Source organism: Pezoporus flaviventris, unplaced genomic scaffold, assembly GCF_033815535.1.
Source record: "Pezoporus flaviventris isolate CSIRO_AGI_PZ_B2104156 unplaced genomic scaffold, CSIRO_AGI_Pfla_v1 ptg000071l, whole genome shotgun sequence".
NCBI lineage: Eukaryota > Metazoa > Chordata > Aves > Psittaciformes > Psittacidae > Pezoporus > Pezoporus flaviventris.
Window position 1 is genome coordinate 2,779,875 of NW_026892619.1, and position 23,257 is coordinate 2,803,131.

Consider the following 23,257-nt stretch of genomic DNA (forward strand, 5'->3'; position numbering starts at 1 on the left):
AAAGAATGCAAAAGTCTACAGCTTCATGTAAAAATATTCCTCCATCCCCCTTCAACTTAACGTCAGTGCACAAATAGAGGGAAACTGAAGGAATTGCTTGGAAAGACATCATCACTGTAAGGTTCATATGCCAAATTTCAGGATGGGAAATACATCTTTTAAACTGCAAAACCAAAGCTTCAGTCAGTTCAAAGTGTGGATTTGTTAGGAAACGTTCCTGTTGCCTGTAGCAGACACTGCTGTTAGATCCATGTCTTCCCCCTCCTGCTGCGTCAGAAAAAACTTCTACCAGGCTTGGTGCAGAACGCCCTTTCACTTCATTTTGTGCTACACATTTCCTTTTGGGATTAGACAATAATATTTATATACAGAGACCAGATAACACAGGGGTTTGACATCATCTTAACTCTGCAGAAGTACATTCTCAACCAAGGTTATCACACCAGGGGCAGACAGACTAAGTAGCTGCTGACAAAACCACGGCTCTACAGTAGGTGAGTGTCTAATCTCATTAGATTACAGTACACTACAGCACAGATCAGGGACGGGTGCCTAATCACCACATCCCTTAGCTAAGTTTTCACAAGTGACTTCAGCTCTAGTTACCCTGTGACAGCAAGGCAAGGAGGCTATCCCCGAACCCCGGCTCGCCTGGATTCCCTCGGAAAGCACAAACCAGTTAGTCAATACAACTGAACAGCTTATTTAAAAGCAGCTTTTGCAATAGCTTGAAAATTACAATACACCCCTACCCCCCCCAAGCCCCAGACAAGAAACACTAGTAGAATCTGTACTATTCACCTCTAATACAAAAAGTATAGCGGCAAATTCCTACACATTTATGTTCTTTCTGGACAGAACAGTGAACATGGACGCTGACAGGTTTAACTTGCGGCAGTAGAACATCGGTTCTGTTTTCTGCATTGCAGACTCTGTCACTATCAAATGTTCCTTCAAGTGATTCTCTAATCTTAGAGTGGTTTATTTCTCTTTGTCCATGTTGGAATGGAGATTTTTGCTACTGTTTATGCTAGTATTGGTGAGGAGAGAAAAGAGCGAGACTGTGTGTTACTAGGAAATGATTCATAACCTTTTGCCAGCATATTGAGTTTTAGTTGTTGCTACAGGTACTGTGTGTTCTAGAGCTAGTACTTTGAGTTACTGTGTTTGCTCAGGCATCCTTTATGCTTTAAGAATTGTAACTAGACAATCATTAGCTATCCAAGGAAGGAGCCACATGCTGTTTCACACGCTGCCTCTTCTGAAGCAGGAATAGTGTCAAGGGAGTGCTTGTACCAGAACATATCCCACAGACCACAGAAAACGTTCTTCACCAGGTTCAACATGAGAGAGGTTCCCAGTGAAGAACATTAACCATGCCCACTGCTGTGGGGAAAGGGGGAGGACTTCCTAGGAATAATTCGGATTAGGAAAAGAAAGGCTGGAAAGAGAAATCATCAGATGATTCCCAGTTGTTAAGGACTTAGAAATAATGTCCTGGTTTCCACCCAGTTATTTACAACTCAAGGAAATAAAATGCAGCCCTTTGCCTTTGTCTGTGTTTTATAGGCAGAAACACATTGGGAGGGGTGCGATAAATTCCAATCACAAACAGAATTCTACAACAGTTCCTCACCTGTTTTAGCTGCACTAGATGCATAAACTGTATTTTTTGTAGTGGAAAATATTCCTTGGAATTGATCAGTTACTGAATGTTTTATTCTCACAAAGTGCTAGCTTTCAGGCGAAAACCACAAATGGACCTTTAGGATGATGTTAGTACCATGGAGTCATAGAATCACAGAAAGGTTTGAGTTGGAAAGGGCCTTAAGATCATCCAGTTCCAACCCCCTGCCATGGGCCAGGATGCCCCACACTAGGCCAAGACTAGTCCAAGACTCTGTCCAGTGACAAACATCCCTGTTGTAGTGATTTACATTGAGTAAGCTTTCCTCTTCGCCTGCTGAAGGCAAACCGTGCACAGGCCTCTGGAGGACGAGAGTAGCTCTTCACAGAGCTGATGATAATCACAAAGATGGGGCTCTATATTTTAAGAGAATTGGGTTGCTATCTGTTCATCTATCACAAGAAGCCCAGTAAAATTTTTGTGGGAGTCCATCTGGGTTTTATAGCTCTTACACTGGTAGATGAAGGTTGAATTTAACTCTGCAAAGCAGGGCTCCTTTCCTGGTGCCTTAAAAGGATCCTACTGTAAACCAGCAAGACTGTGCAAAAGCAATGCGGTGAGACTGTAAATGAGCTTTTAGGATGCTGCAGTCTGGCAGAGCTGTGAAATGCCCCATTTTGGTGACAAAACTGTTAAGTCAGTTTTAAAATGCAACTCTTAGGCTGAATCCCGAATGACTCACACAGGAGTATCTGGGAGAAGTGCTGAGGAAGATGAAACCAGGTTCTAGCTACAGCAGGTTCTTTGGTGATGTGAAATCACAATGGCCATTCCCCCCTATCGCACCCAGGGCAGCAGGATGGAATCTCACTGGGTAACATAACATCACATTTTCTTTATGAAGAGACCTTAAAAATACTTTTCCAGAAGTCACAATGTAGAAACTAGAGGATGGGAATACGTTTTTAGTTCCTGGCCTCTCGCCCTTTTTCAGATGCTCCTTTACTGCTGGGTTTTAGATCGTATCAACACATATATGGGTACAGATTTCCAAAAAACCTTTTTAATACAGATGTTAAAAATGTGCTGCTGGAATTTTGAGATTCCTAATAATTCCTTTATAGCACTGGAACTGAAAATCTGATTTATTCTGTGAAGCAGACTTAGAGCAAGCTTGTGAGGAGCTGGCAAAAGTCGGTCGCTTTCTAGTGTAACAAATGGGAAGCAAACATTTAACACCTTTTACTTGTTTAGCTCTTTGTTAATGGCAACAAAATCCATGTGGCAGCAGAAGCGTTTACCTAAAAAGCATTTTAATTTCTCCATCTCTAAAACTGTGCATAAAAAGAGAGGAGGATTGGCATAACCCTCTGGAAGTGGCGCTATCAGCATCTCCAGTACCATTCATGCCAACCAGCAGAAGGAGCACCTGGAAACAGGCAGGTCTGCCCAGATCCATCAGGTCATCAGCTGGTAACAGAACAGGAAAAACCTGGAGCCTACTTTTACACTCCCTGGTCTCCATTTCTTACTGTCCTACTATCTAGCAATGACAGCAAGGATGTCCAGAGAAGCAGAACAGACAAGTGTGAGTGGGAATGAGGTATGAGAGAAGCCTGTCCAAGGATGTGTGGTATGGACAAGGTGATTCAGCAGTGGTTTATTCAGTACCCTGTTTACGTAGGACAAGGAGAACCTAGTGCAATGGTCAGGCAGCATGTGGTCAGGAAAGGAAGGGTGTTTAAAGAGCACAAGAGAAGGTCGTGGCACTTGTTTCTCCTGGATAGTGCTCATGAAGGCCAAGTGTTTCAGTGGGATCTAAAGGGATCAGTCAGGTTTCTGAAGGACAGTATCAGTGGTTCTTAGACACAGTGGTTCAGATGCAACTCCCTGCTGAGGAATTCCCTTCGTACAGGGCCCATTACTTACACTGTTTCCTGGTTCCTCTTAAGGACACCACACAGGTCTACATGGATTTTCACCTGACAGTATGGCCGTTCTTGTAGGACTCCAGGTGTACAGCTGGATAAGCTCCTGGTAGTGTGGTTTGGTTACTGTTTCAAACCCCATTCCAGTGGGAGGAAGGTAACTCAGTAGTGTTGGCATTTCCAGCCCACTTAAACAGTACAAGAACACCAAAACAAAAACAGGTTAGAGAAAAAGCAAGAGTTCTTGATTCAGAGTCACAAAAATAGGCTCAGTAACACAGCTGCTGCTTTAGCAACAGTGAAAACAGGAATCAAAACCTAAAGGGACAGTAATACTCCACTGAGTGATGTAGAATTGTAATCTTACCTCAGGCCCCAGCCTGAAGGGTTTCTTTTCTGGCATTGTAAGCAACACTGACATCTATTCCTTTTCAGTAGGTTAATGCAGACACTCAACTTGATGGGGGTTTTGCACCTAACTGGGATTTGGTGTAGAACCCAGATCACTTCCATCTGAAGGCCTCTTTAGATGTACTCCGGAGGAGGTCAGCCCGGACAGCTGCTGGTTTCTCTCTCTCTGGGCTTTGCTGAGCATTCCAAACGCAGCCCTGGGTGTCTCTGTACATGGAGGTTTCTCAAAGCTGCCCAAGTCTGGGAAGTGAACACGCTGCATTTCCTGAGATAGAGCTTTTGGGTTGAAGCTCTGTGCTCAGCTCTTTCTGACTCCATGTCTTGTGTGTGGCTCACATTGGGAAAACGAGGGGCAACACGCAGCTCTATGGAATGACGTGGGTGCCTCAGCACCTGCAGGGTGGTGCTTTGCTCTTTGCTGCGGTAGGGAATAGAAGCTAGTCTGAAAATTAAACAGCATCTAAGGAGAAGCTGAGCACAAATTAACTGCCCGAGAGTGCAGTTAAACCTGGAGCTGGTTTCCCAGACAACCACAGCTCAGTAAAGCTCTGCCGCCTTGCTGTGGATGCCATTCCCTATTTTTACTTAATTCCTGACATTTTGTCCAATGAAGAACAGGTTTCTGAGGAGGAGGACTGGAAGTCACTAGAAATATAATTCAAACACAGATAGAACCATGTGCTGCTGAAAACAGTGACAGCTTGCAGCCAAAGAAGCAGGTATTTTTGTCTCTGTCGCAAATATGCTTACAGCCATTATGATTTCCCACTGCAAACAGGAACTCTCTCATGTCAGGCTGCATGAAATACGAAAGTGCAGAAAATGTTGGGGGAAATCTTAAGTATTCATAAGTCTAACACTATTGCAGCCTGCTGAGCAGGGCAAGCAATGAGATTTGCAGTTTTAGAGCAGCGAGAACAAGCCATGGTTTAAAGCAAGGGTGGTTCACCACTCCTTTCATGACTAGAACCTGGGTAAGGAAACAGGTTCGGATTATTACAGGTTGGCACACTACATACCTACTCTGTGGCCTGTCGTGCTGCTCTTGGCCAAACACGGGGAAGAACCCAGAGCGCTCGATTTCCATTTCTTGCACTTCCATAAAGCTCCTGCAATCCCAGTTTTGTTCCTGCTTTGTACTGATAGTGTCCCTCTCACCAAAGCTGACAGCCCACGGCCAGAGCTCCTTGGCTCATTTTAAAGAATACATAAGTAAGAATAAAGGTTAAATTTGGCTCAGCACCAGCTCCACTTGCTCACAGTGACAGCTCTTTTTGGTTCAGTTGAAGTAATAAGTTATTCTTGTATGTAATGGATAAAAACCGAGGAGAATTCTCTTAGCTTTCCATTCTGGGTAAATCTGGTGGTCAATGCCATGTTTGTAACTAAACCACATGGAACAGCACAGCCGAGCTTCACGTCCTGTGAGACTTGCAGGCTGTACAATGGAATGAAGCCCATTTTTGGCAGGAGCCTGTGGGGTTTATTGTTTCAGTCTGAAACGAAACCAAAATCAAGCTGTGCTGCCTGACTTCACTTTGACTTTTGAGTTTAGCCTCAGTACCTAAAGTAAGCACAAAATGTGTAAACTTGCTAAAACAGGGCTGGTGATTTCCCGTGTGATTTTTGGTTATTTAAATCCACCCCCAAAGAAACATTTTTGGACTAAATGAACATTTGCAGACCAAGAAGTTGAGAAAATCTCTCTCAGGCACACACTAATTCCACAGAGGAGGGGTTTGTTCTGTTCCTTTGTTAACAGGATAAGCTCTGCAGCAGCAGTACATTCATTAAGTGATTGAATGTTTAAAAGGAAGTGGTTGGAACACACACAATATCAATTAAAGAGTTACAAGATCCTCTAATTCCTCAAACATCTGAACAGGAGAAGATACAGGAGAAGATCTGTAGCAGATACAAAGGGACAACTGATGCTATTGAATGGCATCTTAAACCCACTCTAAGTGCGACAAAGGGGGCTCCAGGCCCCAAGAAGCCAAAGCTTTAAACCAGGTTTAACCTCTAATGGCTTCAAATATTCCATATCATATTCACTGATTTCCACTAGGCTTTATATCAGTATTACTGTTTTTAATAGGGCTGCTTCTGCTCCTCCAACTGAAAACTGCATTGTGGAACTGAGTGTCTGTCTCCATGCAGACCCTGATGTGCAGAAACCCATATTTCCTCCCTGCCAAAGAGAATCTCTAGTGTCATAGTCAAAGCTGGCCCTCAGTTCTTGAATGGAGAGAGTGACTAAAGTCCGTTTTGCCTGCTGTAGTTGAAGTCGGGCTCCTCAACCTCAGTTTCTGTTATGTCCGAGATTTTGGAGTGTGTCCTTCCTATTTCTTCCAGGGCACAGGCTAGGGAGTCAAGGTCACCATCGTGTTGATGTCGGGCTTCCCAGAGGTCCAGAATGACAGCAGATGGACTGCTTTGTGTAGCGAAATAGGAGAGATTCCTAATAGGAGGGGAGAAAAAGGTGAAACAGAGAGGATGAGGAGCAGTATAGACTGTAGGTACCATGAACGTAAAAGCGCTCTGGGGCCTAGCACTGTCAATGTGCTTAAAACCCAAAAACAGTGAGGGAGAGGAATTATGTCGCTTACTTAAATTGATGCTTGTGATTATGAAGACATGACATCTTTTAATTTGTGAATTTGTATTTGATTAATGTGTAGTTTTTAGGACTTTGCAGGGGTGATATTTGCAAAGAATTTGGTAAAACAAGTATCTTAAACACAGTACCTCCTAACTCCTTTTATTTATGGGCTTTGGACATGATGATCTGAATAAATACATTATCTATTCACAAGCATAAACGTTATTATGCATTTGTATTACATTAAGATACGGATCTATAAATATGGGAAGAAACAGATAAACCTATAGCACAGAAAAGGGAATTTGGACTTCAATGTCTGGCTTTTTAAGCCAGCTCCAAGATAATTAAATATTTATTACTGACTATTTCTGTACTGTTCTCATCAGTCAAAATCAGGCAGAAACCATTTTTTTCCTCGGGCTTCCCTAATTCCCTTCCCTCTGAACATTCATCCCTATTGGAGATTGAAAGGGAACATACAGGGAATAGTGTGTGTATGTGTAGTGCAATTCCAATGTTGAAGAAGTTCCTTATAGCCACGATAGGAATCGTTCCAGTGCATTGCCAGAACAGATTCCTGTCTACCCTGAGGAGCTGAAGCCAGGCTGTTGCTCTTGCCAAGTAACACCTTGACTTCAGCAGAACTACCGCTACAGCAGTGGCCTGTGTTGTGAAATAGATGGGGAAATATTATGGATTACGCTGTACAGCAGATCTGTGGGAATCGATGCGGTCAGGTGTTCATGCCCCACCATCTGGGTTGTTTCAGCTGCTCAACAACTTCCTTTTTCTACCTGTGAATTTGATTTTAGCAAGCTAGATACTGCAAAGACCCTACAGCAGGCGTCCCCACCGCAGAACCAACAGATAACAGGTTATCACCAGTCTGGTCTTACACAGTCACTGTAGCCTCCTCAGTAAGCGGTCTCTCAGCCTCCTGAGGAAGAGAAACCTCCTCCATGAGGAGTGGGAACAAGGGAGATGATAGTGCCTGGCAGTGGTAGTAAACACTGGTAAGTAAAGCAGAACTTTGTGATTCTCTCAGTGCTGCAAGACTACAAATCTCTGTTTTCTTTAGTTCAGATGTGGTTTATTGAGATTCCCAGGCAAAACAAGGCACCACTGAAAAGTTATTTTGCCTGACTGAAGTATTCCTCTGCCCTCTTGGGAACATATTTATGGTGGTTGTGACAGTCACAAAATATTTCTGTGAGTGAACTGCCTCCACCAATTTAATTCCGCTTGGCTAAGTAGTAAATTAGTTTTTACAGCATCCTTCAGTTTTAATAATCATAACATTATTATTCCCAACAGTAGAGCATGACTTTCTTTTTTAAATATGCCTTTTACTAAGGAAAAAAAACCACAACAAAACAAACCCTGAAACCTGCAAAATGAGTAATTCATTTTAGAATACAAAATAGATAGCTAGAAGCCAAGGCAACAGGACAGATGATTTTCCTCAGAGAACATGTACCCTCCTAAGTCCTTTAAAGCACTGCTTTACACAGCAGTGCCAAAGTCCTCTAGTTTGTGCTGTACCAAGACCCCATTCCTGTGGGTCAATGAAGAGGAGGTCTGGTCCACAACAAAGAACCTGACCTTGGAAGCAAACCTCGGGTAGCGTTCAGATAAAGCAGTTCCTGGTTTCAGCAGCTTGTCATATTTAAAAGACTGTATGAACTAGAGCTTATCCTTGAGCCTAAGGACCATAATCGCTGTGTTCACATCTTTAATACCAGCAAGCAAACAAAAAACCCAGAACAGCAGCAGATTATTCCCACTGCACATGTAAACGTTCATCTTCCAAAGTGTCTTTTGTTACCTGTTAATGCTGTTCTTTTGTGCTAACATCTGCCAGTCTTTGCCTTTGGCATTGGGTGTGTCAAACGTTGCACAGATCCGCTGCCTGATGGAGTAGGGGATTTTAAATGCTTTTGGGCCCATCTGTGCGGGAAAGTTGCTGTCATCATGTGCAAAGAAAGTGATGGTTTCTCTTTCATTCTGCGAGGAATACAACAGCAAAACAGTTAGTGAGGGCATCACCCTTCTGTCCACCTTGGTCTGTAGGCAGCTCTCAGGCAAACTACGAAGAGTAACACTAGGAGTTATACCAGAGACTCTTGCTTAGAAATGGGGAACTGAGACAGCCTAAAAGATGGACACAAATATCTCATTTGTGGTCTTTTTTTTTTTTTAAATACCTAAATTCTGTAAGTACCTGTTTTTCCCTATTAGAAATCTCCTGGGAAGCCAGGTCTGGCCCATCCTTCTCCTATGAAACGATAGTCTTGTTTAACGGAGGCACATTTCCATGCGTTACTCATTGCAGTGAAATGCAGCATAAATACTGAACAACAACGATGCTATAGTCTCTTCATACAACATTTATGACACCTCCCCAAAGCCATCCATGCAGAGTAATAGTGCTGTAGATCTATCCCATGGTCTGACTGGTTTAAATTAACTATGCAGAACAGTAGTAAATTTTCATACCCTGCACATATGAGATAAGCTACGGCTACCTGGTTAGTTCAGGGAATTGTAAAGCAAGGAGTAATTCAAGTATTCAGTTGTTATTTCTCTATTTATTCTACAGTCAAATTCTCCTCACTCCTCGAGCACTTTTTGAGATGGGCACGAGAAAGCCTCCATCCAGCAGATCTCTGTGAGAGCAGAGCTGTAGCTCCGGAGACTTAAGGACAGACAGGGAGGAAAAAGTAATGGCAACAGCAACATTGTACTACTGAGATAGCTATAGAATGATGGAAGTATTTTATGAAGTAACAGTAATGAACGTGGCTGTATTCTAAGGATGGTCTCATACAGAAAAAGGTGGTTGAGGGTTTCTTCCTTAGTTGCTGCATTCCCTGCATGGTGCATTTGGCAATGGGCATGCACCTTTAATCCAGAAGTTTTAGTTTGGATTAATCAACAAAAAGGCTCAATAATTTAAAAGAAGGAGCTAAAGTTTTCTTTGCTGTAGGCCACGTCCCCAGCTTGTTTGAGTCTGGTACCTTTCCCCTGTGAGCAAAGCTGCAGTCCAGACAGGCTGTACCCAGCACGCTGTAACAGGGGAACAGGAAGTGGCCAGACAGCACACAACCCATCATTGTCACCTCTGGGTGCTCTGCAAACTCTTCAAAACCTTTTGCAAGAAAACTGTTGTCGCCAATTTGAATATAAATTACTTTTAGAATTGTAGAATCTCCAGTGTAGAGTAGCAGTAGTAGAATTGCAGAATCTCTAGTGCTTTGATTTCTAATGGAAGAATCTGCATGGCTTTATATACATGGGAATAGTTTTGAACGGGAGATAAAGCACACAGGGATAGAAAGGACAAAATGGGGAGGGATGGGGTCTCGCAAGGCAAACAGGAGAGAGGATGCTTTACCTCTAGAATGGAGGTCTGGATCTGCAGGACCTGCTCGTGGCCCTTGACTTGCCGCACGCAGACCTTGCAGGCCAGCTGCGTGGTGGCGGGGCTGTAGCGCTCCAGGGAGAAGGCGCAGTGCAGAGGCTTGGGGCTGCTGCACCACACACGGGAGAACGGCACCTCCTGAGGGAGACGTATCCCATGGGAACGGGGGTGGGGAGAGAGAAGGGGAGACCATCACAACACAGGAACAAAACCCTTCTTTTCTGTGCAGTTGTGTGTTTACTGACACGCTGCAAGCTCAGAGCAGGACAAAGCTATCAAATGGTGATTCAGCTGATAAATACTGGGGGTTACATTTACTCAGAGCTGATATTCCGTTCAGTGACACAGATGATGAGACACTCTCATTTAAAGTGAAACTTAAGATGCACTTACTCCTGGGCAGGGATCAGAACTCTTTCTTACTCTGATTTGTGTCTCCTTGCTATCACCCTGTACTACAGAATCCAAATACAGTATGTTCCCATCAAGAACTGTACCTCCTCTGTAACTCATGCAGCACGGAGCAGGATAGGATGTCTTCTGTATTTATGTTCCATCTGTATTTAAACACACCCACTTGCCTGGGTAGCCACGTGCAGCCCAGTGCACACCAGTGCTCAGTCTGGTTTACTTCTTAGTATCATCCTGTTTTATTCTGTGACTACTTTCAGTGACTCCTCTACTTCAGCCAAGGACACTTTATGGGATGGATGCCCTCATCAAATGCTAGACAGAACTGCAGGAATTAATCATCAGAGATTTCTGGCATCTCTGGTTGCTTTGGGTTCCTAAAAATGTATGGAAATAGGAGAAGTACATAGGGGCAGCTAACTTCTAGGTTATGATCACTTTGTAAATACCAAAGTTCTCTTTCTGGTCTCCTCTCTTTATGCTTTCAAAACACTTAATTTCCAAACTAACACCAGCTATAAACCCACTTTGGTTTTCTACACGTAGTCATGAAGGCATGTAAGTAGCAAAAACAGTTAAATCAAACATCTCTATTAATTCCAAAATACTGAAAAATCCTGCAGAAGTGGCAACCTGGAGACTGATGGAAAAAGGGAGAAAAAGACCGCTACTAGTATTTCATTCTACTGTGTTTTAGCATTCATCCATATGATTACAGGACAGCATCAAACAGCTTCAGTGAGCAACAACTGTAACACGAGAAAGCTAGTTTAAAGAGTTTCACATTCCTTCAGTATTTAACATTGATAGTTACAACTGAGAGACCAACTAGTCACTTGTCACACTCAGCTGGTTAAATCGAGTAAACCATGCACGCAGTCCTTATGATCAGTTTCCATGTGGAAGCTCACCATCCTTGCTTTCCTATAAGCAGTTTTTTCTTGATTTAGGTTACAGTCTTTGTGTCCCTGAAGACATGAGCTGTGCACTGGTGATGTGGGGATAACACAGCTCCACAGACCAGCCTCACCCTCCGCTTCAGAGACAAGATTAAACAAGGGAGGATAGAGTTGTACTGGTAGCTGATCTGCAGTTTACTGCTTCTTCTGTGTGTCTCAGGCTATCTGTAATGACGTGCTAAGCGACAGTGATAAGCTCTGTGGTTAGATCCTGAGCTGGCAGCAGCAGCAAGATACCAACAGTGATAAAGAAAACATTAGCAAAATATTAGAAGTGGAGCAACTGTAATTAGATTTTTCCAGAGTAATCATCTCTGCTTTCATTCAGAGTGGAAGAGTCACTCAGCTGAGAACCACAGGAAATATAACACAGGGTGGGCAAAGCAGGGTGGGATGAGGAATGTTTCAGGTATTCCAGAAATGCTTTCAGTTTTAATCTCCCTTTACAATGATGTTCCTAGCAGAGAGAGGGCACGTAAATCATCTCATAGCTACAGAGAGATGCTGGATCCTCCAAGAGACACAAACCACCAGGAGGACAGCTGCTGCCAGCCCCCAAAGGTGCCCCTTTGGCTTCTTCACATGCTTATCACAGCCTCTTCCTGCTCTAACACTGAGCCAGGTTTTAAGGGTTTCCCCTAGTTAGTTGTGAGCAGGGTGGGAAGGGTGTCAGGCAGGATGCCAGGCACTTGGCATCTGCTCCAACAGGATGGCCAGGACAAACAAAGGCACTTAGTATAGGCTGGAGAAATCCTGACTCCCACCTGCCATTAACTGCTTTTACCAGTTTTATTCATCTGCTCAAGCCCTGCAGCAGGATCTTTACTTATCTGAGAAATCATTAACACACATCTTCCCTCATTGTACCATCTGATCATGGTTTCATTTGGGGGATCCAATAGACAGTTATGGAACAGGCTCTTTTCAGCTGTTCTTGACAACCAGAACAGCCAGCTCCTACATCAAGCTTTAAAAAGAAGTGTGGTATGTAGGAGAGAAAACAAGCATACACGGGAAGAAACTCCACATGGAGAAAAGAGATTCTTCTATATATCAAAAGGCTGGAACCAAATCAGAGCTGTCAAAAGAAATGGGCCACTGCACAGGGAGGGAAATACAAACCAGTGTAAGCAGTTCTGTAGTTTCTGTTAGAAACAACCGTTCTATTTCTCAGCTCTCCCCAGTCACCTGAACTCTACTCAGTTATCACATGTAAATACCTGGCTCCAGTATCAGCCCTGAGTCAGCCTGTGTGTGAGCAGAGGTTTTGCACATGCTGCTTTCAACCCTCAGTGGCTGCTGAGAGAACAGGCCCTGCACTGAGCACAGTCATCTGGGCATCCTCTGCCTGTCCTAGAGCCGTTCTGGAGAACATGGTAGTACATTTAAAACCACTTTTTTGCCAAGACAGTGGATGATATAGAGCTGTCTGTCTCTGTGCTGCTGGGAAAAGGGAGATGAGTCTAACGGAGTTCTGTATTTTAACAGACTAACCCACTTTATGTGCCAGCACATCACTTGTCATTTTCAGGAACCATCTACTTAGAAATTGTTATTTTGTTTTGATTTTTCGTTTCCTGTTTTCAACAGCCTCTTTCATTGATGTAGTACAGAAAAAATATGCTCTCAGTTTTAATTCTTAGCATACATGCGCCGCTCTTTGAACTCACGACATTTAACTGTTCAATTTGAATGTTCCTTTCAGCCATATATTCATAGTTATCTTGAAGTTAGACTGACAACGATATCAAAACCATCCTGAGTGATAAATTTAACAAGAACATAGGCCTTCCATCGGAGGTGATTGAAATGAGAGGAAGTACAAGCTTGCATGTTTGTGAAGTGAGAAACACTTAAAGCATTCTGTTGTACATGAAATCTGTGTTTGTCAAAATCCGAAGGCGATGCTTTCTTGTTGCACACTCAAGAGATTAAACCCACTCCTTGCAAAAGCGGAAGGGAACATCATCTTATTTGGGTCATGTCAAAATTCTGACTCCCTCTGAACTTCAAATGTGAGCAGAGAAAATGGACACGTACCTGACATGCAGTAAATGGTTTAATCCTCCAAAGGAACGGAGGGATATCGAGGACAGATATCTGCAGACTGAAGGTATTCCCTTTGAAATGCAAAAGTTTGGGTTCCTCCAGTAATTGTCCTCCTTGGAGTTTTTCATCTGAAACCACTTCCTGCAATGGCAGAGGAGGAAGGAATTTTTTTTCAGGATTAGGAACAAATACCAAATCTAATGAAAATTCATCTTTATGAAAGGGGCCTCATTCACCTACAGCCATAGGGGTACATGCGGGATTTTCTCTTGGGGCAGCTGATGGACACTGGCATTTCACCACTGGAGTCAGAAGGATGGTCAGCAGTGTCAGTTCTATGTCCCTGTGTGTAATGAAGCACCTGTGACACTGAACTGTCTTGTTGGCTGCCTCGGCATCACTACCCAAGAACGTCATGCTTGGAGAGCAGAACCTGAGAAGGAAACTCGGGTATTGCAGTGCATTGGTAGCTGTTGTCATGTTTAGGGGTTTCAGGCCAAAGTTAGCCAGTTTTTTTATTGAAAGTTACTCATGTTTGACTGTTATTATTTTATTGCATCCCGCAGGATCCCTACTACAAAGGAGAAGTTTGCCAGCAGTTTGTTACCGGAGAGCTCTCTAACATCAACGTGGAAGGGGAAACAAGACTACGACAGCCCATTTCCAGGTAAAGCTGTTTCCCTCCAAAGAGGAAAATGAAAACTGGTTAAACCGTGACAACGCTGTAATTAGTCCATTTTCTATTCTGTCCTTGGTGCTTTAATTAAGCTTTGGGATAAAAAACCCCCACGGGTTTTGTGTAGTGTTCCTTAAACCTGACATAAGAAGCTCAGTAAGGTATTTACTCAATGGGCTAAAAGGAAGCGTGAGAACCTCAGGCATGCCTGGTGAGTGGTCTACTCAGTTACAGATTAAATCAGCAGCAGCTTTGGTGGGACAGTGCTCTCAGGACTTTGGAGAGCACTGAAAGGCCTACAGCAAGTGTACATGAGAGACAAAATGTTCACGTTCGTTTCTCCTTGCTTGGACGTTTTCATAGTAACTGGACAAGACCCTGAGTGATGCTGCAAGGGCTGACTCTGAGCAGGGATTTGCGCTACAGCCCTCTAGAGGTCTGCTCCAACCTCAGCTTTTATAGACCTGTGAATTTAAAACCGAACAGTAAAAAGTCACCCCTGCCTGTACTTGCACCATGTTTATTCCTGTAGTGTTCAGCAAGGACACCAATGAGGGAGGGAAGCTTGCAGACATCTTTACAAATCAGCTAGTGAGCACTCTTCCAAAATGACCAAAATACGGTTTATGCACATAGAGTATACAAAATCTGGGTACATCCATGAGGTTTGGTGCTCCTCAGTAGCAAAGGGACTGTTAGAAGAGCTACTGGAATCACTGCGACCTTCTGAAAATATAATGACTGCTGGAGCTTTGTGAAACTGTAATAATGGATTTCCATTATAGCCCAATTTACAGGCATTCAGCGCGGTTTAACTCCTGGTGGCTGGGTTTATAGGAAGGAAGGAATAAGGAGACTTTAGGTTTTAATTTCCAGCTGCAAAGGGCGTTTATTATTTCATCACTGTTTCTCAGAATTCCCTGAATGTGTTGGAATTCTTTTTTTAATGTCCTGTAGTTCTATAAATACTGCTCCACCTTTACTAATGCATGTGGTCCTGAACTCCATGAGCATCGGCAACAGACAAAGGATTTGGTAAGCCAAGAGGTTACCAACACACTAGGAATTACATAAAGGACAAAGTTGTCTCTTGGAGAAGTGTTCACACAGGGACAAAGTGAAAAATCACCTGGTATTTTAGCCAGACCAAACGTGGTATTCCCAACTTGGATTTTTTAAGCCAAAAGAAATGGGTATTTTCCACATTCACCACTTCCTTCACATTTACACCAGACGAAGTGTTGCTTGTGTTTAAGGGAAGTATAATTTAATAAATACACACTTGTCTCATTATGTACAAACACCCTCTTCTGATTTCTGTGAATGTGGCAATCTGGTAATTATTCTTCTAACAATTTTCTACAGGCTCCTCCAGCAAAACACGAGTAGCCCACGAATTGTGTAAGTGTTACAAAGGGTATAATTACAAAGCTATTGTAAGGCTTTAACAATGCTTTCAGTGGCTTTGCTTTTATTAGAGGCACACAGACATTAGTGCTTGCTTCATTAAGATTCATGTTTCTATTCTGTATGATAGGAAGGGGAAGCAGAAATTCATCTGTCACAACTGTCTTCATTTCAGCTCCCAAAAGAAAACCATTTTGTTAAAGCTTCTGAGTTTCCTAAGGCTGCAAAAGCCAGTGAATGGCATTGTTTTATCCTGGAACACCATGCAGAAATATCTTGTTAGTTTTCATTGCCACTCGGGAATTGTTTTGTGGGGTTTTGTGTTGTGTTTTTGGGCTTTTTTTTAAAGGGGAAACATACAATTGTAATTGAATTTTTGTTTAAAGAGATGGGGGGGGGGAATCTCTTTCTTCTTGCTCAAATTTTAAACAGGAGAGGAAATCCTGTACTGACTAATGAGAGTGTAAAGGTGATAAATACTATACAGGATGTGGTAAAGACTTACAATGTCTTCGTGTAGTGCAGGAGCACTCAGCTTCAGATGCAAGTCAGGTCTGCCTGGGCCACGCAGAGCCAAGGCACTGAGCTCAACCTAACCCTCTGCTTATCAGCTGTAGCTTTGTGCTGTGTTACCCATGGCTACGTGGCTTCTGGTTACTGTGGAATGGGGACAAAGTGGAGTTCCCTCTACCTGCCCAACAACGAAAGGACAGTGTGGCTGTTCTGCAGCTCTTGCAGCATAAATCCACAAGTCAGACAACAGTGCAGAGAAATTAAGGGACTTACTCCAAATCATGCAGCAGTGGCATAAAAAAGTACAGTATTCCCATCCATTTGAGCCCAGGGATTGTCCCCAGGAATCAAGGAATGTTAATACTCTATGGAAGACAAATAAAAGCAAGTTAGTAAAGGGAAACCGTTTACCTGAAACGCACAAGGTGTGTTATCCATGCAATACACTCTCAGATTGTAATCCAGAGAATTGCAAGACAGGCAGCCAAAAACGGCGACTTTCAGCTGTCGAACGGCACAGTCAGAGATCGGTTCTCCAATAAGAGCATAAGTTCCAAAGCTGTTTAAGAGAATGTGACAGGCATAAGGATCCAACAGGCAGTAGCAAGAAGTAGTTTCCTCTTCCACAGACATCACTTCCTGCAAAATGAAATTCAGGTTTAAAAATAAAGTATAATAATAAAACCAATAGGCCTTGACAACAGGAGTCACAACATTATTTAGTTTCACTCAACTAGAACATAAAGCATTTCTGAGGGCCAGTCTGCAAACTCTCTACTCGTGTTAACCTCAGGGAAAGGGAGAAGGTGAGTAAATACTCCCAGCTCAGCCCTGAGTCAGCATGAGGATTTATGGCAACGCTCTGTGCAGAACTCAGTGTGTACAGCAGCTAATAATAATGATGATGTGTAAGCAATTTTAGCATCTTTTTTCAAGTGCTCTTGACTTGCTAGCTAATTTTTCCCCTAATGTCAATAAGCAAACCTTGAATTTGGTTTGCTTACTGGTATTTGGTATTTACTTGTTGGTATTTGACTTCCTTTCAGAGCATGCATTACAGTTATGTTATTTGTATCTAAAAACTACTCTTGATTCTGCATTACGACATCATTAGATGAGCTTTTGCGTGGTTTGCAGCCTGGTGTTCTGCTCCTTATTCATTCCAGGGTGTTTGTAACCAACACAATGGAGCTGACTAAGTACTGAATGCATTTAAAGTAGGAAACCTAAGCTGAACTTGCAGTGGTTTAAATGGGAGCAGCAAACATCATAGTGCTTTATCCTCTTCCTTCTCTGAAGTGAGTTATGGTACCTGGGACTGTGTTAACTACTGTTTTCCCCCTTACACTGCAAAGAACCAGGCAGGTCCATCAGCAGCAGTGCACTAAAATCTGATCAACTATGGATTTGTGTCTCATTACTGAGTTCTGGGGTTCCACTGTGTACAGTGAACACTTCATAGCTGGGAAATTCAGCACCTTTCTGTCCTGTGTGGATTTTTGTAATGGTGAACAACAGTCTGTTTCATGCTTTAGCTGTCCCTTCAGGAATATTATTAGTAGGCTGTCCTTGCAAATGATGCAGGAGGATGCAGCAGTGATGGAGACTGCTGCCCAGCACGCAGTTTCAAAGTATGCAGGTGGACAGACCCAAATGATCAGATGCCCATGTCACAAATGCCCAAAGCTTAATTTCCCAGTAAATCCGGACTAGAAAATACATGTTCAACTAAAAAAGCAAAATATTTCATTGCAAGTACACTAATCCTTCAGAGGTTGTGAGCACAGCGTGGCCACTGAATGCCCATTAAAATGACATGTAGAGAGACAAGATTTTTAACCTTCTAGGTTAAAAAGAAATGACATGTATACAAAGTGTGTATTTTTAACCAGTTCCATAACTTTATGTCATGATAAATTCCTGGATATAATGATCTGTTGTGTCATGAGGCTCTGTGGGAGCTGTGATCTATCAAAACAATAGACTGATTGACTGGCTCCACTGTTAAGTGATCTGAGAAACCAGACTGTCTCCTGTCATACGGGATAGCCCATTAAGTGTTCTGCACACCTGAGTGAAATGGCTGAAACCAGTTTAGCTGCTGCTTAACAATATGCAAAATCTCCCTCTTTTTCAAGTTGTCTGTTTCTGTCACATAATCTGTGCCTGTAGGAGCGACCCTGCGTCCACCATTAGCACCTTTTAAGAGTGAGGGAGGTCTGAACTTACCTCCCATTTTCCTTGCTGTGTGCGTTTCTTCAGGTGAATGTTCCAGTGCTCCGAATTGACCTGTGCGCAGTGCGGTATGGTCAGGGCAAAGGGGGTGCTCACAGCCACCTCTGAGGGCCCGCACGTGACTTCTGGCCCTAGAAGAACATCCGTGCCCTCTGGCTCTAGGCTTGGGGGGGAGAAGGACAATAACGTCTGTCAGGCAATTTTAATAAGGAGAAGTGAACTGAACTGCAAAGTTTAAAGGATTTTAGTTAAACCCCTAAGTCCCTCCCTCGTCTATTACATCTAAGGATAAGAATCCAATTACTGTGCTAATTCTCATGTAGAAGCAGTAGCTGGAGATGAAACAGAACCATTAGGCCACATCTAACTCAGATTGTTGGCTGGTCACTTTAGGATTCTGGTCTTTAAAAATCACATTTCAATTTGCTGAAACCAAATCCACCACTCAAATTGCTGTGTGCAAGTCAGCCCTGCTTTATGCACCAGCTGGTAGTATTACCATCTAATTCTGCCTTCAAAGCCTGTCATCAACAATATTTTCACAGTAGTGAAGATAAAACAAATTATGGTTTAAAAACACAGTCTGATGCATTCTCCCAGATTGAGCGTGATCTCCCTGCTTTGCAAACACATTCCTATCCTGCAGCAAGAACAAGCTCGGTGCAACCTACAGCAGCTGGGAGGGATGGGACTGCTCTGCTGAAACCTTGAGCTCTGGAAGTAGATTTGTGCACACGGGCTCCACCACAGCACATGGAGTGCCCATCACCACGATTAAGTCTGGGGATTCATCTCATCCAACTATAATCACCTGTGGTTGGTCACATTAACTGCTGGCTAAGTTAGAAAGATGAAGTACCCCACAAGAAGCATTTCTTTTCTTTCATTCCAATCTAAATTCAACCCCATCCCACATTAAATGTGTTTCTGTACCCCTTACACTAAATACCTGTGCAGAACCAGTGACAAACTGGGTGACGTGCACGCATTAAACCAAGCAACTGAAGCATCTCGCCCTGTTGGTTTTGGGTTAAAAACGAAGTAAATGGTGTTTCCAAGATAAAAATAAGGACAATAACCTCAACCAAGATATAAATAAGATACAATATTAAAATCAAGCTTGAAATAAGGGAAAAAACCCTCCCTAAAAATCAGGATATAATACCCCTGTCACATCTCAAGCTAACAACAACTTTACCCTTCAGAGCTTTACAATAGCAACAGAGCAACAGCCAAACCCCTCCCCTGCCTGAGCTCTCCGTGGCTATCACATTAAAACCCGGGTGACCCAAACCACCTTGGATAACAGCTCTAAGTGAATGTAGCTCTCATGTAGGCACACTTAGGTGTTGGCCTGCTCTTAAATCAATCAGATTCCAATCCTGCAAATTGACTTTGCACATCTCTCACCTCACCTTGGGATAGCATCCGCACTCTAACTGCAGTAGCAGGAGCTTAGAAGTGCACTTAAGCCCCACCACTCTTGCTGAAGACTTGAAAAGTTCTAACAATCTCAGTGTACTATAGACTACACGTGCAAGTATTTATGAGGTGAAGACTGGAGTGAGAACAAGAGCCACAACAGAGCATCTCGGCAGCAGCCCCACTGCCTTTACAGATGCCCAAGATCTGTTGACCTGATCCCTGAATGAGTACTCAGAGCGAAGAGTTGAAGCAGAATGCTACCTGCTTCTGTTTGTATCTAGGAATAACAAACAGTTTTTCACAACTCCTGCATTGCTAGGGAAACACAGAACCCCATCACTTAACCTCAACCACTGCTACCCTTTACAAATGGTATTTGATTGCCTTAAAATAAACCCCTACAGCAGTTACCCTAAATCACCTCCTTACAGCTTATTTAAGAACTCATCATTTCTTAAATATCAAATACAAAGACAAATGTCTCCAAATTAGAAACCCTCGAGCCAACTTTTATACATCTTTATTTTTCCCTAAGTTCGGGAAAGTGCCAGGGCCGCTCTGTCACCACTGACTCCACAGGCAGCATCAGCAGCAGGGTGTGTGAGTGACCGATGATGGGCCAGGCTGAAAGGAGCGATTTAATCCCTTTAAAGGATCCTTCCCCTTGTAGAACATATTGGACAAACATATGGGAGTTCTGGGAATTATTTAATGCCAAATGAACTGAAATTGGTTAATTAGATGAACTCTCACACTTGTTGCAAGTAGCAAGAGTCATCTCTGTGTAATAAGTGACATGGCATTAAGACTCTCATGCAGTTCTGAGCCATTTATTAGGCAAGGCAGGAAAAGAAAACATTACCAAATGCCAGCATTTAATATACCCAATTCCATGCTGGAATACTGTGAAGGTTAACTGGAGAAGTGAAGAGGAAACTATGACAAGTACCCTCCTTTCTTTTTCTCTGGATGCAGTGAATTTCAGGGAAGAATTTAGTATTTGCCTTTCAGTATTTACTCTCCCAATGGGAGAGTAATCATGAGCATCTGCACCAGAGACCTGATGGTGGAACAAGGGGGTGTGTGTGCATGTGTGTGATATTTTTATGTCCTTCTTACCTGGATTCCTTTTGAGTGATGGCAAGGTAGATTTCCCATGAACTCTCCTCGGGAATTGCTCCATGTGGTATCAGCAAACTGACTCCTACAAAAGAGCAAAGCCAGAGCTTACCTTTGGGAAAGGCTCTGGAGGTAAAGAGCAGTGCACAGCTGGCCTCTGATTTACAACACTTACAAAGGCCAACTGCGGGAGCAGAGGAATGCTCCTCTGAAATAGTGGTTCTGCTACAACATTGTATCAGATGAAAGGAACCACATAGTTATTAATTTAGTTATTAATTTAACTGTTTTAGAGCCTGGAATTATCTAGAATCATATAGACCCTCATGCCTAAAAACTTCTTGCTCCAACAGAGCTCTTAAACAGGTGAATTCCCTTTGTTCTGTGTCCCTGAGTGACACTGGATTCACACTGGATTCGCATTCCCTTTGTTCTGTGTCCCTGAGTGACACCGGCTGTGGCTGAAGGCTGCTCTGCATCCTCAGGTACAGGCAGACATCTTTGTCTACTTCACCACTTAGAAAGGGAATAATCTGTGGAAACAAAAGCTACCATCAGCTGTTTCCTTAAGGCTGAAACAGCTGATGCAAGAGTATCCAACATAAGGAATTTCATTCAGCATAATATGAACATGATGATGTAGTGCAACATACTGCAGGGCCAGGATTTTTAACATCCTTGATCTGATTCTAATTTGGTGCCGTATGTTTTCAGCTAATTTAACAACTTCTTCAGTCTGAAGTTCATCCCACGGAACTCTGAAGTCACAAAACAAACTCTCCTTCTTAATGCAAATTGAGCAGCTCCGCTGCGATGTGTCGGTGCACAGCCCAGTCCTGAACTGCAGCTGACTTCGAAGTGCCCCACCCTGGGAATCTGTCTTGCTCTTAGGCTAAAAGCAAGAGAAACCCAGAAAGCCAGGGGCAAATGCTAACGAAAGGCACGCTGGAGTCCTCTCGGAGAGAGGAAGCCGATCTCCAGGGATGGCTGTTTGTTATATGCTGCAGCCTTCAGTCACATAATGAAGTCTGACAATGTTAACACAGTCAGATGTTGATGCTGTAGGTTCTGCTTTGAATATGACCCCATTATATAAGATGCTGATCCAGTATCGATCTCCTTCCTGGGGAGCCCTTCTTTTGGATCAGGATCCAAGTAAGCAACAGCTTTGATTAATATGACTTTCATGCTGAAAACATCAAGAGAGGCAGTAATTTATAACAGTTCAAATAGGCATAATGCCTCTTTACTACTCATCACAAGCTTTCTTCTGATCAGTCATCTCCTGTGTGGGCAACATGCTCTACTTCCCAAAATTTGCATTAAGAGAGCCCCTTTTTCTTTCCTTTCTTTTATCTACTTATAGAACGCTCCATCAGGCAAAGTAAGTTTGATCTAAAATTATTCTATATGCTTTCAATGAGAAAGGATCTACCCACCTGTGTTTGGAACCACTAGACGGCCTCCCAGGTGTCCAAAAATGGCAGTTGTCTTCAGTTCACTTGTGGTTGAAATAGAAGACAGGTTCTGAATGTACGTAGCCTTGTTTCTAGCCTGTATTGTACCAAAAGCTCTGTTATTCCCATGAGGAAAAGTCCCAGAATGCGCCTTTCCATGGTACTCGGCTCTCTCTGTCACCCCTAAGGACACCATGAATGAACTCTGAACTTTGACTTTGATGTCTGACAGCGGGTTGAACAGTGAAGACTCTGTCATCAGCTCCTTGTCTATGGGGTCCTGCAGGCAGATGGGCCCGCTGTATGTTCTGCTCACCGTCAGGTCGGGCTGCATGGATGAGTTCAAAAGCAGGGAATTACCTGGGAGGAACCAGACCCAGAGTTAGTGTCAAGGTGGTAGAGAGAAATCTCAATCAAAGACTTGCTCTTCCTTCCTGATACCCTCAGAGCTCAAAAAATCACGTAAGCTGATGTTAAAGAACGGATAAAATGGTGCCACAGATCTAACAAGTCCTCTGACCACTGTGTCTGCTGCACTTGAGGCAGCTCCAGAGTGCAGGAATCCAAAAGGAATTCCCCCTTTGTTTGGGATTCAGGTTTGTGTGAATGCCTGTTTGCTCTCTGTCTACCTGCAGACCTTTACTGTGAATGCCAACTTCATGTGTGAGGGGAAGTGGGTTGACGAGGAAGTGGGACAAGAGTAATGTATGAAGAAAACACCAGAGTTACTCATTTAGAAGCACTTTAGCTCAGAAAATCCTCTGAAAAAAAGAGAAGGAAAGGATAGATTTGAGGTCTGAAGTTTTTGGCTGGTTTGGTCCTTTTTTGTTAAGGTTTTTTTGGTGGTTCTTTGGTTTTTAGTAAGGGGCTGCAGGTTGGGTTGCTAACATTAGAAATACATTTCTGCAGAGACTAGAATGTGGATCACACTGGTGTGTTGTCCATATGTCAGGAATGTGCTCCCTTTTCTCAGCAAATCCTGAGAACTGGCCTTTTTCCACCTGAACTGTTTAG

General features: G+C 43.1%; 1 protein-coding gene across 5 annotated transcripts in view; it reads right to left on the reverse strand.

Annotated features, from left to right (window-relative positions):
• Window positions 1-5,940: 5,940 nt before the first annotated feature.
• The window catches only part of UNC5D (unc-5 netrin receptor D), a 132,963-nt gene continuing 115,646 nt past the window's right edge, over window positions 5,941-23,257 (reverse strand). For all 5 annotated transcript variants that reach the window (XM_061472533.1, XM_061472536.1, XM_061472534.1 and 2 more), the window contains 8 exons: window positions 22,226-22,603; window positions 20,787-20,871; window positions 18,237-18,405; window positions 16,419-16,646; window positions 13,403-13,552; window positions 9,966-10,130; window positions 8,397-8,575; window positions 5,941-6,427 (listed from right to left, as the gene is read on the reverse strand). In XM_061472533.1, coding sequence (XP_061328517.1) covers window positions 6,223-6,427; window positions 8,397-8,575; window positions 9,966-10,130; window positions 13,403-13,552; window positions 16,419-16,646; window positions 18,237-18,405; window positions 20,787-20,871; window positions 22,226-22,603 — 1,559 coding nt within the window. In that variant the 3' untranslated portion in view covers window positions 5,941-6,222. The remainder of the gene's footprint in view (window positions 6,428-8,396; window positions 8,576-9,965; window positions 10,131-13,402; window positions 13,553-16,418; window positions 16,647-18,236; window positions 18,406-20,786; window positions 20,872-22,225; window positions 22,604-23,257) is intronic.